The 17,870-nt window shown below is 40.4% G+C and overlaps 1 protein-coding gene across 9 annotated transcripts in view; it reads right to left on the reverse strand.

Moving 5' to 3' along the window:
• PDE4D (phosphodiesterase 4D) overlaps window positions 1–17,870 on the reverse strand; it is a 1,544,760-nt gene that overhangs the window by 57,127 nt on the left and 1,469,763 nt on the right. For all 9 annotated transcript variants that reach the window (XM_071208178.1, XM_071208182.1, XM_058309211.2 and 6 more), the window contains one exon: window positions 4,062–4,174. In XM_071208178.1, coding sequence (XP_071064279.1) covers window positions 4,062–4,174 — 113 coding nt within the window. The remainder of the gene's footprint in view (window positions 1–4,061; window positions 4,175–17,870) is intronic.

A 17,870-nucleotide genomic window follows, 5' to 3' on the forward strand; every position in this document is an offset into this window, starting at 1 on the left:
TTTTCAATTAACTTCAGCTTCCTTACTCATACAAGTTTAACATTTGTTTCTATTCTGAGAATTATCTTGTACTCCTGCAATGCTGAACTATCTTAAGATTTACTCACTTCTCTGAACCTCCTATATTGATTCTAGCACCTCTCCTATCCAGGAGACCTATCTGCAGCCACAAAAAGCTCTCATATATGTTATGCATTGACTATTACAAAGCAGCAGGGGGAGCAGCCTGCAAAAGGGCTAAGAAAAACACCCCAGAAAATAAATAAAATTTATAGGCAACAGAAACTAATTAAAGATGTTTGCTGAAGACCAAACAGACAAATAAATTCCATAAAGAAGTCATGATGACATTTGCAAAGTTGGCCTCAGTCAGTACATTTGTTCTGAAATACAGGAAAATCTTTAGTCTTTAAGGACACGTGAATGTTAACCTCAAGGCAGACTTTAGCTTGAAGTACAGTGGTTCCCAGTGATGACAAATCTCGCACCTGCCCCCAAATTAGAGAGCAAAAACAAAATATATTTTGTAGTGGCATGTTTTGAGGGAAATGCAAAATGATTTTGTTTTCTCCTTACAACATCACCGCTTTGACACCAAAGGCCTGGCAAATGTACATTATTAGATCAGAAGAGAATAAAATTGTAAGGTTCTACAGCATAATCCAGACCCATGGCTTGGCCTCCCCACTCCTTCTTCTTAATTTATTTTCAAAGAGAAAAGTGTTACCACAAATACCGTTAATCTATTCTGCATGAAAAACAGGCAAAAGGTCTTTAAGCTTTGCAAAATCTGTACAGTAGAAATGTGCCCACCCACCACGTTATGTTTTACATGTTATTAAAATTAATAAAGGCTGTGTTTTAAGTTTCAGAGTAAAACGGAAAAATTATTTAACCTTTCTGTCTGGAATTTGGTAACTCAAATTTAAGAAAAGACTAAACTTCTGATTAGTACTTCAAAATGTTTATATGTATATTAAATCAAAAAAGGATAAATATAATTTAAGCATTCTTACAATACAGAAATATGCACTAAAGACAGTTATCTAAGAAATTATTATAAAAATCTTTGAAACTTAAAACGTCAATCATAAATTACAACTGAATGGCAGAAACAAAACATTTTCACCAAGTAGGCAACCAATGACGTTTGCTCTAAACTCCAAATAACAGTTTAGCGTATACTACTGTCAGACACTGTATTAACTAGCTGTTTTGTACATAGTTTTTCTAACTCTTCCTTCCAAAATAGGTATTATTATGTGCAGAATATACAAAATAAACTGAAGTAAAAAAAGTTTAAGTCATTTCTCCAAAGTACCTCAGCTAGCCTGAACAAAAAAACCATGATTTAACTTCGAGGTCTATCTGCCTCCAAAGCCTTGAGCTCTCACCAAAATTGCCCTCAATTATAGCAATGAGGTCCAAAGGAAATCTGTACAAATCTCAGCAGATTAATGTGCTTATGAGGGTAAATGCTGTAGATTTAACCACACAAATTAAATGCCATCTGGAATCTCTTATCTCACTTGGCCAAGAATTCAATAATTTTCCTGCTTCAATACCATTATACAAACACAGTATAATGTATTTGTATCTGGATTATAATACAAATACAGGAATTACAGCTGTGGCTTCTAACATAATTTAAAAATTGCTAACTGGTTTAGATTACTTTTATTAAGATGTATGAAATATATGAATAATTTGTTAAACTGATTTGTTAAATGGGTTTGAGAAATCACTCTCCTTCTTCCTAACACCGAAATCCATTTCCATACTAAATATTTTCATTCTGTTAAGAATTAAATATTCCTGATCTCCTGCTAGTATTTTTATTTTACTCTTTTAATCTGTTTGAAGTAAATTTTTTTAAAAAGAGAGCGAGCGCGAGAGAGAAGACTATAGCGAAAAAGTCATGATTTCTCAAAGGAAAAAAGGGAATTATCTGAAAACATGGGTTGGTTTGAACAAGCACATGTGAAAAAGAAAAGAGGCTGAAAAAACTAATAACTGAAAAGCAAACTTATTCATAAAGAGGTATCAAACAACGCAGCAGACATGTGCTGCAAGCCGTGCACATTTTCAGTTTAATCTTTAGGTGGGGAATCACACACTGACCTTCAGATCAGCTGCTCCAACTCAGTTTACAACTCGTGAACCTGTTTTAATTGTGCCCTTGTTACCAAGCAGAAGGCTAACTTTGCAAATCTTTACCAAGAGATTTTTCCTAGTTTTACTAATCCTTTTTCACCAACAAAAAGCCACTGCCATTTTAGCACTTATTTAGAAATGAATGTGTTAAAAAAAAAAAAAAAGTAGTGAATGGCTTAGACATTAAAAGTTTAAGCAACAGCTTTAGCTAACTTAAGTATTTCAAAAAATAGTTGTCATGTCAATAATCACAAGACATAAAAACAGCCATAATGACTATAGTTTGAAAAAGTATTTTCTCACTATACCTATATCTCACTTCACCTACCTCCCAAACATAAACACTCTTTAGGTGCTTCAGGTTCTAGTCTTTACTTTTACCAGACAGAATTAGTCAGACAACAGAATTAAGAACTCAGGCCTACTGCAGAATTTTGGGCTCTGGAGATTCCCGGCATGTGTCCACTGCTATTATGAAGCAAATTAAAAAAAAAAAAATTATTTTATAAAACTAATCAGTGGCAAAAAGAATGTTAGCCAAATGAGAACACTAGCACCTAATGTCACAGCAGCGCATTAAGAGAGCAGTATGGAATCATTTTGATGAGGTGCCATGCCAAATGTAAAAATGAGGCCCAAATGACCAAAAAAACACCATGCGAAGATGAGTAGGTTAGTGTGGAAAAGGGTAACTGCGACAGGGGAGACCCATTTATTTTGTTTATTTGAAGCCAACATTTCACTTTAATAACAATTCTCTCATTGTGGGCAATGTTAAAAGATAAGGAATCAAGTGGGTGCTATGCTATGGCATCTTAAAGAAACTTCATGAGAAAAAAAATACAGGTGGTTGGCAACTACAAAAAGCTAAACAAAAAAGCATCACTCATTGAAATACAATGTACATATAAACGTTAGAATGGTATAACCTTCCTGACCTTATAAATAGGTGGCCCCAAATACTTAGATATCTTTAAGAGTTAACTATTACTAATTGCCACACAAAGAGTTACCAGCCATCTGCATCCAGCATGTGCAGGGCTCCTTTCCTGCCCCTTTAGCCAAACAGTCATTAAAAACATCCATAATCCCAATTATTTCCTTACATAACCAAAGACCAAAAGAACAGGAATTCCAAAAAATATTAGCAAAACTGAGAACACTACCTGGGCATCTGGGCTATTTTAAGGCAGTCTCAGGCTGAAGGTTACTTCTCAGCCCCCAAACACCATTAACTGCCAAGACCAGCACTCTGGCCCATGTGGCACAAATGCCCAATCGAAGCATCCTTGAAGCTAGATGAGAAAACTGGACTTCCTCACCAAGATTCAGGGAATCAAAGGTAACTGGTTAACTTTCTTGAAGTGCCCCCTGTGGATGTGTTTAAGCACCTGAGTATATACCCCCTCAAGTTTTCCCCTGACAACTAGATAAACGAAGGTTAACGTTCCAAGTTCAGTGAACTCTTCTGAGTTGGAGTACAGAAGGTGATGATATCCAAGTGATTTCATTGACATCTAGCAACTCTAATTTCCATCTGGGAATACCAGGAATGCCTTTAGAATAGGCAATACTGGGTTTCTGCTGCAAGGGCAAAGTGTCACTTAGGAACCGTCTCCTCTGCCCACCCCCCCACTCCCCAAAAAAATCACTCACTATTGTCCAGAGGATACTGCAATCACACTGTGCCAAAGGTGCTTTTGCAAAATGTTTAATTCACCTGGGATGAATGGAAGAGAAAAAGAAGGCAGGAAAACCAGGACCTGCCTTCAAAGGAAAACAGCCGCCAATATGCATTACGTGTGACAAAATCTTTATGTATTTCCAGGGGCCATGGGGACTGGTGGCTTCACCAGTATGGGAATCGGCAGCCTAAGGGCCCTGGTGACAGCAGAGCTGGGGCTTACCTTGTTGGAGGCCATTTCACTGACGGAGTGCCTGGTCTGAAGGGTCTCTAGCTGGTCCAGACACCAGTCCAGCTCCTCCAGGGTCTCGCTGGCCAGTTTCTGGTAGGCCTCCTCTGCGAAGAGATAGGGAAAGAGGGTCTCAGTTCTCAAGCGCTCCACGGGGCCAACAGCGAGTTCAAAAGGGGGCATCCTGCCATACCCCGCCATGCTCGGACGCCCGGTGCCCGCACATGGGGGCTGCTCCTTCATATTGCCGAGCCTGGCACCGCGAGGGGGGCCGAGGCTCTGCTCGCTGGGCGGCCGGCCTCGGGAAAGCACGGTCTCTCCAGCTTGAAGTCTCAGTTCAGCTCCAGGAAGGGCGCGGAAAGTGCGGCGAGCCAACTTTTCCACGGGGACACGCAAAGCCCACAACGCGACTTTCAGCCGGTGCGGCGCGCCCGAGTCCTAGTGCTCGCGGCCAGCTCGGGAGGATGGCGAGGCGGGAGGCGCGCGCGCCTCGGCGCCCGCCCCGCAGAGGGAGCGTCTGGTCCACGGCACGAGCTCCTCGGCCCCCTGCCTGGAGCCGCGTCCCCGCGCGCCTTGCGTGCGCCCGGCCTGCCAAGCCTTCTGCGCGACGCTTGAAGCGAATGAATCAGCCGCGGCCGGGTGCGCGGCTACCACGTTTCCTGTTTTCTTTCTCAGCTCGTCGGGCAGACCGCTCCATCGCCGCGGCTTTCCGGGAACACTCCCCCTCACGCCCCTCACGGCCCTCGGCGCTGCCAGGCTCCTCCTCAGCCCCCTCTGAAAAAATTCTTTAATTGCAAACGCCTGCCCCGGCCACCGCAGCGTCCCTCCCTGCAGCCTCAGCCCCTGGAGGCACAGCCGCCTCTCCCAGGCATCTCCCCGCGCAGTCGGGCGCCGCTCTCTTTGAAGCGGAGCCGGGGAGGCGCGAGCGTGTGTGTCTGTGGGTCTGATCTTGGTCTGTGCGAGGGGAGCGGCGGAAAACCCGGCGTGGAGCTACCGCTGCCCTCCTCTCGGGGTCGAGCCGCCCGGGGGGGGGCGCCTGCCGCGGGGCTCAGGCGGGACCCCGCGCGCACGCGCGCGCCCTCACACCTGCCCCGCGGGGACCGGCCGGGCCGCCGAGCCGCCGTCCCTCGGTGGCCTAGTCGCCCGGACCGCCAGGGTCTCATCGTCTCCACCGTCGGCGGTTTCCAGCGGGGTTTCACGCTAGAGTCCAGCGGGCCGCCCAAGCAAGGTTATTTAGGACCGACAAACACCTTCGTTTCTGAGGGGTTAGGATTTACCTACTCCAAGGGAGCAGGTTGGTTCTGGGAATAAAAGCAGTTCTAGTAAGACCAGACTCCTCCAGCACTTAGCTCAGCCCTTGCTAACTACCAGACTTGTAAATTTTTTGGAGGAACAAAAACAGACAAACATACAATGCTGTAGGGTCGGAGTCCCTTAGAATTCACAGGTTTGACAATTCGCTGTATTTCCACATTCAGAGTTATCTTAAAGGAACAGCTACACGAATGCACCACATGGTATGGACAGGTTTACACGCCTTGGCGTGCGTGCTCCTTTCATCTGTGGAATTGTAAATAGGAGACCAGAATGGACTTGTATCAAGGAAGAAAGTCTGGAAGGGTGTTTCAACCCATCATTCGCAGAATAGACTAAAAACGTCAGAAAATGAAAAGACAATATCCAAAGGCATCATATGGAATCAATTCTATTTACAAAAGCTGATCCAGGGGACCTGGGGCACTCTCCAGAAGCTGATCAATTGCAGGAGAACTTAATTACATTAGCATGTGGATAAGGAGAACATTCAACAGGGAAAAAAAATTCAAATTCCCAAGAGTCCATTTCATGGACCTTTGTTATTGTCTATTGGAAAGAATACATTTCACAGCTTACATAAATTTGGTGGCATCCCCCCCCCCCTTTTTTTTTTGTCTTCAGATCTATAGGAATTGGCAGAGAAGAAACTCTGCCCTTGACATTTAGATTCCACAAATGATCAGTGGTACAAGGAAGCATTTCATGAACTGAATCTCAGGCTCCTGGGATTTTCCAGATTGGTTTTTATATTAAATTTGTAATAAGTTGGAATAACTTTCTAAGTATTTGTTACATGTGCCACGGTGGCTAGTTGTTATCAGGGATTCTTCAACCTTTTGCTATTCACTCTGAGACACTAGGTTAAAACTTGCCTCTTTTATTCTACTTTCTTTTCCTTGTTTCTGCATCAACCTCTGTAAATACATGCATTAGGTGAATAAACAACTACTTAAATCTTGCCAAGTGAATTAAAGTGTAAGATTGGAGCTTTTTGTTCCCTGACAAAAAGAACAACCTTAAAAATGATTTTAAATAGCAAGTATAAAATATTTTATCTATATAGCTTTTTCCTGCTTACAAGAATATAAAAGTATAACCTGCTTGTTATAAAAATTGAGGCATTCCTCAATATGTGTTCATCAAGTGTAACAAAATGTACAATACTGATGAAAGATGTTGTTAATGGGGGAAAGTGTGGGAGGGGGAGGGGGTGAGGTATATGGGAATCCCCTACATTTTTTATGTAACATTTATGTAATCTAAACCTTCTTTAAAAATAAAAAATAAAAATAAATTTAAAAACTGAAGCATTTCACAAATACATAGTGTAGGAAGTCCCTTGTAAACCCAGCCCCTAAATATCACTAACAGAAATTAAGCCTATGACCCTAACACAAACTTTTTCATTTTACTTAATATCTTCCATATGTGATTATATCTTAACTTGGTGGCAATGGTAGCACATCTACCATATGATATAAATTTATTTCTTGCCTTTTTTCTTCCTTTCACTATATAACAAAGGATGTAGGAAAATTAACGTATTTCAGGTTGAGTTGTCCATAGATAGCACATCCAATGGGTTAAAGATGTATAACCTTTCAGAATAGGGTCTGTTCACCATCATCTTTCTAGACAGTGGTTAATTCTGAACCAGGAGTCTCCTTTTGCCAGAAGTCTCCTTTCCGTACCTCTAAGGCTTTCCTTTCTATGTCCCTCTTCTGGATACTCCAACTCTCCCAAAGTCCAAGCCCCAGGCGAGCTCCCAGAACGTAAGCAAACCCCCTCCTCATCTTCACCAACTTCTCAAAGTTGTTCAGAAATAAGTACAAACACAGGCCTCTGACCTAACAGGATGTGGCACCACATATTATATTTCAGTGTTTATTTTTTAATGTGGAAAAGCAATTCAGGAAAGTTTCAGGTTAATACTTAAAGGCACTATGCGCTTAAATGCAGGATTTGATCTTAAGAAGGTAGTATAGTGACAAGAAAGGCAACTTCATTTCAAAAGATCTACTTTATGTCCAAATTATGGACTAACCATTTGACTAATCAGCATTCGGTTATTATCATAATGTGGCGTGTACATGTATTTTAAGTTCTAATATATTCCTCATGTACTGTCTCAGTCTGGAGGGGGAAAAAATGGCCCAGAACACATCCACATACCAGTAAGTAAGAAAATAATTACTAACAACCAAATAAAGAACAGTTTGTTCTATAAAGCTGTTGCTCAAATAAAGAATTATTGTTGATGTTAGGATACAGCTGAAAATACTACTTCTTCCAAATTCCTGGGTTAATCGGGAATATGGCTAAGCCACAGTTTTTCAGGATCATTTTTAACACTTAACTTTCAGGAATTCTAATCCACATCTTCTAAAACATCGAGTAACTGACCTTTTCATCCCTACTGAAAAAGCCTCAATGTGGGGTTGCCAGCTATCCTACAGGAAATTGAGTCATCACACCAAACAGCACACCTAAATGTCATTGACAACTAGCAGGACAAAAACAGTAAGCCAGTTTAATTTTAAATTTTACCAAGAACACATACTGCATTCATTAATAAATACTTTCCTCCCCTGTAGAGAATAGTATTCACTGTGGCACTACTTAAAATATATGAAAACATATAAAGGGAGAAAAACGCCCCACCAAAAACTGTTGGCTAACTTCCATAAAAGCTGGAGAGGGCTGTAGAACAGCAACTGAGAAATAACTTGAGCCTTTAGAAGTCTGCTCCTCGAGCAGCATCAGCTTTCTTGAAGGCCCCTATGAACTTTGTAACAGCCGTGGCTCTGCTCAGGCTCCTTTGTGAACAAACAGTACTCAGTTCTTGTGGGCCAGGTCTTGGCTTCCGTCAATCGTGATGCGCTCAAGGGTTCCCCTGACACAAGACCTGAAACGATGCCAGGGGCTCCAGGAGAAGATGCTGAAGCAGCAGCTTCTTTTTGAAAAGGGAAAAAAGTAATAGCCTCAAGAGCCACAGCAGTTAGCTAGAGTTGAGTTCGTTTTCCTGTGACATGTTCAGCAGATTACACTTACCCACAACTTACAGCAGTGTTGACCGTTGAGGTAAAGTAATTCACTCTCTGCGACTGGAAACTCTGATGAACGTTAGTTTCTTGGACAATACTTGAGGAACTAAAGGTCTCTTTAGGTTTGTTGTAATTCCTAAACAGGCCTATTGATGTAATTGAAGAGAATAGTTCTCAAATACATTACTTATTTTGAACACCACTGACTTGTACTTAATTTTAAAAAACAACAAAAGCTATGATAGGTAATTCAGATTATTTGTTAATCAAGAAAAAAAACTTCTCAAAACAGCTCCTAACAACAAATAATTAAATATGTATCTTATAACCAATATGTAGCTTCTCTCCTAACTTATACTAAAATTCCCTCTTTGTTTCTAAGGATGGATCTAATAGTGTCTGAAGTAGGTAGAACTGGAGAAAGATGATTTATTTCACCATGTATTACCTTGAGCTAGACACGTGCTGAGTTCACTATTCAGTGAAGTTAATGATTATGTGCAGGTGAATTCTAACTTTTGCTTATAATTTTTCCCTCTACATATCTTATCTGATGGGAAGTACATGAAGGGTGGGATTTGCTTTTGAGTGTATGTGTAAAGTTTTAAGCAGAGCTTGCCAGTGGCAAGCTGCTCTGAAATTTCCAAGTGTATCATGTTCTTGTTTTGAAGTATTTAAAAATCTTATGAAATATGTAAAGTTAAACATAGTGCTTCAAAAAACCTCCAAAGGGAAGATGTATTTTGTGAGGGTTTCTCTTTATCTTCCCATATGTACAAATCCTCCCCCCACCCCCAAAGGTTACCTAGAACTCGAGTAGGTTTTCTTTTATTGGTCTGTTTTCTTTTATTAGGCACTGCCTATGTTCTCAAGAGAAGCTTTTATTTTATTTTTTCTACCTGGTTGTGTCATCATCTTTTTAGTACTACATTGCTTCACCATGCGGAGGCCTGTGCTTCTCCACACAAGTCTGGGATTACTTTTTTTCTTTTTTTTACCAGGAGGTCCCAGGGATCGAACCCAGGTCCTCCATATGGTAAACAGGTGCTCAATTGCTTGAGCCACAGCCGCTTCCCTCGAAAGACTCTTACCCCTCTATATGAGAACATAGCAGGTCTCTCCAGGATGGGAATAATATTTTCTTATTTATTGTGTGGGTCTCCACCCACTGATATAACACACTATGACAAGATGAACACTTACATATTCCACAGAAGCCTGTCCCAGGTGTGCCCTCTCCTGTATGACCTCCTCCCCTCATCAAACACCCTATACCAGTAGCCCTCTCCTGCCATATTTGCCAAAATTGAGTAGGACTTTTAAAATGACACAAATGCTGGATTGGGTTTCACTAACTCCTAGTCCCATCGGTAATTCAACAAGCATTTCTTTATCATCCACGATGTGCCATGCACTTTATTGGCGTTTGTGGAAACAAGATGACAAAAATAATGAGTGTTCTTTATCTCAAGGAGAGCTAGAGTCAGTAGAGGAGACAGTTTCTGAATACTATACTCTAGAAAGCAGAGTGCTCAGTAAGAAGGAAGCACTGGGCTGTGGGAGAATAAAAGAGGTCTATTTAATTAGACTGGAGCAAACATGGAGTGGGAGAAGATGCCTTCAAGAAGGGGAATCTCAAAGTTGAATGCTAAGGAATGAAATAGGCGGCCAGTGAAGAGCATGGGAAGGATTTTTTACAAGAAAACATTAACAAACACATGGGTCTATGATCAACAAGATTTGTGTGCATGTGTATGTAAAGAAATGAACTACCATGAGCAGAGTCTTGCTCAGGAGAAAAGATGCTGAAGAAATCCAGAGATACTGGCCATGGAAGTCCTGTAAGGCACGTGCAGGTTGGGCCTTTGGACAATATTGTCAAGATGAGGAGCTGCCAAGTTGATTAAGAGTGCTGCATGATACAGGATCTGATTTTATTTCAGATGGGAAAGTCTAGGGCTGTTCAGTAATGGAATTGCTGGCGGTAAGACTGAATTCAGTGAGACCATTAATTTTGACCATATTATTGCTAAAATAAAAATTAAACTAGATAATTCATAACTCATTTCCTCTTTCACAATTATTCTTCTCTACGACAATGCTTCCATGATATGTCAAGCATGACTAGACTGTCCAGTGAGACTTGAGAAAGGATAGGCTTCTTGCTCTTAAAAATTCACAACATGCTACTTACTGAAATTTTAATTATAATGTAACAAAATGGAGAAAACTATATTCACTTCTTCCTGGGAAGCCTGTTTGCAAGAATGTATTTGATAAGAATGTACTTGTGGCAGGTGAGACCTTGAGGAACCCTGGTTTGGTGGAACTATTCTGTGATCTCTTCTCCAAAAGAAAGAAGAAAAATTTGCTTGTTTCTCCAGAGGAAATGTGCATGTGTGTGTTTGTGTGCATGTGTGCGTAACAAAGAGCAGCCAGGTTGGTCTCAGTGTAAATTTCACCTGTAAATCTCCCCCTCTATCCCAATCTTTAATAAAGTTACTGAAGGCATAAAATACTGAGATAAAAGGTGTGGTTTTTGGTTGTTATTGTGTTTGTTTGTTTGTTTTTGAGGCCAGATTGGTCCAGGCAAAAATGTCTGCCTAATCTGACCCTGGAAAGTAAAGGCAGAGAAAGGAGAAAGCGTTAGGAATTCAGTGCGAGAATAGGGAAAGCTTTGGTCCAAGAATTTGGAGTTTGAGCCAAGTTTAATCAGACATCTGGGTTGGGAGTCCGTATGACATGTGTGTGAGTATAAGCAATATCATTCCTTAAAGGAAATTGGAGTAGAACCTTGTAGACTATTTTAGTGAGTTAAACTAACAACCTCACATTGCTCACCTAGTAGGTTCTTTTTCCTTTCACCTCCATCTTATCATAAGTTTCTAACTTAAATGCAAATAATCCTATTAATTCAAGTAAGCCTACGTAGGGAAAACCTAGGGTGTCTAGAAATTTACTTAATAATTACCTGGAACAGTCTTTAGGGTAGAGAGAAAGAAAAAGGAAAAATTCAAGAAAAGGGGCAGAGATTCATTCTGAAAACATTTAGGTACCTTATAAATTTGCCTTAGGATAGAAAGCTTTGCTGCTAGATTTGGTGCAGAATTTACAGAGATTATAACCAGTGACCTCTTTCTATATAAACCTAACTCTCTTTGATATTCATTTCATTTCTGTTTAAAACTGAAAATCATTTCTTCCAAACAAGGCAAGATATGTGAAGTACTATTTATTTTGGAGCAACTCATTCATTCATTCAATAATTGTTTTTGAGCATGTACGTAGTATATGCCATTTGCCATAGTAAGAGATGGGGAATTGGCAATGAACAAAGCAGGCAAAGGTTCCTGCCTATTCTCAAGGAATTTACATCCTACTGACTACCAGGATCTGGTCATTTATTCTCTCATCTTCTTTTCATTTAATAAACAAATCTAGAAGAGAAGAAAGAGCTCAAGAAATAACTTGGGCTTCAAGGAAGTGGATCACATTCCAGTGAGGAAGACAACTCTAGGGCAATATGTATGTAAATAATTCCCTAAAGCAAGGCAGAAGGTACAGTTGTGATTTAAGTGCATGGCAGAGGATAAGGGACAGAAAGGTGCCTCCTACAACAGCCTGGGAGAGAACTGGTAAAGCTTTCTCACAGAAGGAATGCCAGAGCTGGGTCTGGAAGGATGAATTAATGAATTAACCTCAGGCAGAGGGCAAAGCATGTGCCATTGCATGCCAATTGGAGAACACAGGCCCTTAGTGTAAGTATTAATAGATAAGGGTGCAGAATTTAGGTCATGCAATAGAGAAAGACAAAGGTAGAAAACTGGTCATGGAGTACTTTATATACTCTTCTAAGAAGTTTTTTTCCAAAAGAGCCATTAAAAGTATTCTAAGTTGGCAAGCCACATGGTCAGATTTGCATTTCAGAAAGATTACTCTGGGAAAGTGCGAGAAGATTGAAGGAGGACAAGACTGCTAGCAGACTGTTGCTGTACAGGTGAAAGATGATGAAGATAAGAATTAGTGAGGTGTGGATATATTCAAGAGCCATCAAAGAGGTAGAATCAATAGGGAGGACTGAAGCTTTGGATGTAAAGGAAAGGACAGATGCCTCTGAGGACTCTGCCTTTTGCCAGATAGACAGGCAGTTGGAGGGTAATGCTGAAGTCAGTTCAGGACAAGATGACTAGAGGTGCCAGAGGAACACTCTATGAGAATCCACAACAGAGAGCTGATTATCGGAAGCTCTGGGGCAAAGGCTAGGCTGGATAGTCTATTCATTCATTCTTTTATTCATTTACTCATTTATCATACCTTAACTGTACCCAAACTGATATGAGATGGCATGGCTGGGAGTAAATAGGTGGAAGATGTGAACTTTTATCTGGTAGTTTGAAGTAATGGGACAGAATGTAGATATCTAAAGAAAATGTGGGATGAGGAAAAAGCAAGCAAGAAAGAATCCCAGGCAATGCCCAGAAATGGCAGAATAGCCATCTGATAGGAGCAAATAAGGAGAAGAATTCCAAGATAAGAGAGTGGCCATCAATATTCAAAACAGGCTACATACCCATGAGTTTGGGTTAAAACTGGTTTTCATTCTTAACTCATATTTCAGGAACACATGTCTGAAGAGGGTGTTAAAGAATGCCAGCAAGGAAGTTTTTGTTGAGAAAGTTGTTTTAATAAAGTAATAACAAATATTTTGCAAGACGGCTAAAACAAACAAACAAACAGTAATACAAGTATGTATGTTATTCACATACTCCTGTTTATAACCTTACCAGTCACTTTATTCCCTGGGATGGGGAGGATTTATGTTTCCATCATATACGATCAACCTCCTGGTATGCTACTGTCTTTGCATGTTTCTCTCTGCAGTCAATTACTGCACGAAGCATTCCTTATAGAAAATGAGGAGTTTGAATAGATAATGTCTGGTGTCTGCTCAGCTCTAACACTTAGTTAGTCCATGATTTCTGATACTGCGTTTTGGAGTGGGCAGTTTATTTTAAGGTTGTTCACTGTCGGTTAACCTGAGATGGGCCAAGGCAGCTATTATTATAAGAGGAAATTCCCCAAATGATGCCCATTTAATACCACGATTCTGGAATTTTGTGAGTTTAGACCAATTGCATATAGGGTATTTTATATTGGATTTTTTAAACTTAAAAAAAAACATATTTTGAGAAATAAAGTTATTGATAAATGGGATGGCTTGGAGTATCTATTTACACTCATATTCCCATCTACTATTTTGCCAAATGACTTACCAATTTCTTAATTTTTATAATTACCAACTTCATTATATCCTCATCTCTCTAGATTCATGTAATAGCCTATTATTTGTTCTCCTAGAGTTCGATTTTCTTACCTTACCTAGTCCTGTTTATGAAGGCATAATAATCTTTCTTAGACCCCGTCTTCAATGTGTTACTCCTCTGCTCAAGAATCTTCTTGCACAGCTCCCTCCTGCTTATTGTATTAGCATCACATTTCCTGAGTTCACATAAGGTCTTTTTTTGGATGGCCTGTCAAGACCTTTCCAAACTGTCATTCTCTATCCCACATGAGGTAACTCTTCTTAGTCAATCCTTTCACCTGGACACAATTTGCTGGTTTCTGTCTCCATGAATTTGCTTATGCCACTTTTCAATCTCTCTGCACCTTTCTAGAGATGGCCAGGACAGTTCCTGACATTTACAGGCACTCAGCAAATATTTGTTGTGAGAGTGAATTGTTAGATCTAACCATTGAGAATACCTCTTTCCAAGTAAGATTCAAGCAGAAATGCTGTTCTAGGTACAGCTTTCCAAATGTATTCATTTCTATCTTGTTATTTATCTATCTCCTGTTCTCAATCTCTTGCTTTCAATCACTACTCTTTCTCTCTAAGAGTATCAGTGTTGGGACTGAATCCTGTCCCCCCCCCCCCCAAAAGACAAACTGAAGTCCTAACTCCCAGTCCTGTGGGTGTGGACTCCTTTGTTACAGGAGGCCACTGAATCAAGGTGGACCTTAATCTGTACGACTGAGGTCCTTACAAGGAGAAGGCATCTAAAAAGAGAGAGGGAGGTGCACAGGCTATGGGGACAGAACAAAACATGGCCATGTGACAGAGGCAGAGACTGAACCACCACCAGAACACTGCAGACTCTGGGAGATCCATGGCCTGCAGATACCCTGATGATGGACTTCTACCCTCCATGCCGTGAGCCATATAAATTCCTATTGTTTGAGCCAACCAGTATGTGGCATTTTTCAGAGCAGCACTGGCAAATAAAGGTAATCAGGAGCTTATATGGCCAGAGTCAGGAATGGCTAAGCATACCATGGTGTCTTGTTGAAGTGAAATATTCATATTAGAATCAAAATGATATGTGATATAGTACATATATAGAAGTATCTTCACAAAATAAGGTTAAAGTTAAAAAGAATCTGTCAATACACAGGTGTGAAGTACATACACGTGAATGGACTACGAGTGTGTGCCATCCTACCAAGATCAGGAGAATGAGTTCCCCATGCAAACTAAAATGGGGAGAAGAGTGGAATTTCCTCCCTCCTCTGGTTATTTTAAGCTCAGCCAATCTGTAGTGCCCACTTCGACTTTTAATGGCTATACTTAAACGTGTATTTCTCAATATAACAAAATAAAATAGCATCTATTCACTCCCCATGAGCTCACTCTGTGTTTTCACTGCTCCAGTCCCCACCATCCCATGTTCATCCCCATCCCCACCATTGGATCCCATATACATATGCTGCTGGTTTTTCCTTTTAAAAAAAAATTAATAATTTGAATATTTTATTACAGACTTATTAAGCTTTCCCTTAGAACATGAATTTTTTGTCTTAAGAATCCTTTCTTAATCTTTGTGTTATAATTCCAAATCACCTTATACGACATATTTGCTGTCCTGTAAAGTTTCCTTGATCCCTTGCTTACTCTTTTTTTTTTGTACACTCCATCTCCCCTATCTTCTGATCTCTGTTCTTCTATTCACTTGCCAGGAGTATTTCCTTAAATAATTTCCCATAAAGTAGACATTGCTGGTAGGTTTACTTTTTCTGACTCCTTGCACTTAGAAAGACACCTCGGCACAGGGTTTCTTAACCTTTACGGAAGTTGAATAAGCCTTATGAAGATCTGATGCAAACTATATATTCTCTCTCCCCAGAAAACTAAGTATATGTGAATTTTTAAAAACATTATTTTAAAAGTGTTCTCTGACCTCCCTGAAGTGACCAAAGACTCCAGGTTAAAGCACTCCTCCCTGACTAGAGGAAAGTAATTGTTTTGATCAAACGCTGCCCCAGAATCTTTTTTTTAGACTCAGTAACCCTCCTGCCTTCATTCTTCCCCTTTTTTCCTTTCATAGAAATCTCTGCTTAGCATTTACTTCCCTCTCACTAGAAGAAATCTAAGGAGAAGTGCCAAAATGACATCTAAAGGGTTAAGATGGGTTAAGAAAAACACACTCAAAAGATTTCCAGAGAAAGACTAAGCCATTTTAAACATGCTATGAACAGAGCCTCAAAGCGTAATTTCTTATGTTCAAGTTTTATTCTCAATTCTGGGACTGTAAGAAGAACATACAAGTGAGACGTCCTGTTGGCCTACTGGTAAAACTAGATTTGTTAAATTTGTATGCATTACCGAGCAAATTTCAGAACTCAAGATTATAGTGGGTATACCTGGCTTGTCCGCTTGTATAATATGAGCTGGCTCCGTATACAAACTTACTAAATAAGAGAAGTTAGCTTTCGAGCTATACAAGAGTATCTAGAAAGATTTGGATTGGTAAGTCTCTTTCATATTCATAAATGAATCTACAACTTATAGAGTTCCCCATGGGAAAGAGTATGACAAATCAGACAGAGCATGCACATTTGAGTCACAGATATGAATTTGAATTTCAGCTTTGCCATTGTTCTAGCTCTGTTATCTTAAGTTAGCCATTTAAATAGCTGAGCCCATTGTGTAAATTGGGAATTACTGAGTAGTTATGAGAAAGGTATGTAAAGCACCAAGGTATATATGGGACTAATCATAGGTGCTCAATAAATAGTAACTATTACTCTGATGCAACTAAGAGGGTTGTTACAATAAGTTAGTCTGTAATAAGATACTTAATACGTGAGGCCTTCCTTTCTCTATTACACGTTCTCAATCCTAAACCAATTATTATTTTCCTATCATCATCATCATCAACCCTTGAGCATTAACCAGCTGTGACCTGAATTGAGTAAAGAATCAAAGATCTAAAGTCTAAGGCCTTCATGAGACCACGCCAAATCATTCAAGAATCCTGCAAGATTCTTCTCACCAAAAGAATTCTGTTAGTTTGGGAGGGAAGCAGTTGTGGCTAAACTGATAAGAGTGTCTGCCTACCATATGGAGGGTCCAGGGTTCATTACCTAGGACCTCCTGACCTGTGTGGTGAGCTGCCCCACGTGCAGTGCTGCCGTATGCAAGGAATGCCGTACCATGCAAGGGTGTCCACTGCATAGGGGTGCTCCACACAAAAGGAGTGCGCCCCATACACGAAAAAAGTGCAGCCCCACCCAGGAGTAGCACCACACACACGGAGAGCTGATGCAGCAAGCTGAAGCAATGAAAAAAACAACACAGTTTCCCGGTGCCACATGACAAGAATGCAAGCAGGCACAGAAGAACACACAGCAAATGGACACAGAGAGCAGACAAAGGGGGGAAGGGGAGCGAAAGTAAAAAAAAAAAAAGTTTGGGAAATGCTGTAGAGGTAGCCACTGCCCAGTGATTTGTAATGGACACAAGCCTACCAAAACTACAAGATCTCCAGCAAAGAGACCTGTTTAAAGCTATTAAAGAAGTATTACCTAAACTTACTTGATTTTGAACTTTTTTTTTTCATATCACAATTATCATCTTTTGAAGCATACTTTGGAAATCTCTGTCCTACACCATTTCAGGTGTGTCCAAAACATAAACATGACACATGTGTTCTGTAGATTTCCACAAGTTTGAAATCCCCACCAAGGCCATTATGTTTCCTCTCCTAGTGACGTCCTATATTGCTGAGAAACGGTCAGAGAATAATCATTCTCCCTCCCTTCCATCTTCTCTTTCTCTTTCTTTTCCCCAGAAAGAGAGCAGCCAACAAATTCATACATATTTATTGAGTCTCTCTGATGTGCCAGTTTGCTGGGAATTACAAAAACATGAAACTTTCAGTGGCCTGTGTCTGGGAAGGAATTTATAACATCCTGCTGAGAAAATCAGACACGCGATCAGCTACTGTCTGGAGAACAGCATAAGGTGGCATATAAATCAGTCAGCCGGGGAGGGCTACTATAGTTCAGAGTGGAGAGAGAGCTGCACCGTCTGTAGCTAAGTGTGCAGGATTCCAGGAAGAAGGCAAATCTGGATGTAGTTCTTCAAGGAAGTCCTGGTTTGAAT

The sequence above is a fragment of the Dasypus novemcinctus genome, chromosome 2, assembly GCF_030445035.2.
Source record: "Dasypus novemcinctus isolate mDasNov1 chromosome 2, mDasNov1.1.hap2, whole genome shotgun sequence".
NCBI classification, from domain to species: Eukaryota; Metazoa; Chordata; class Mammalia; order Cingulata; family Dasypodidae; genus Dasypus; species Dasypus novemcinctus.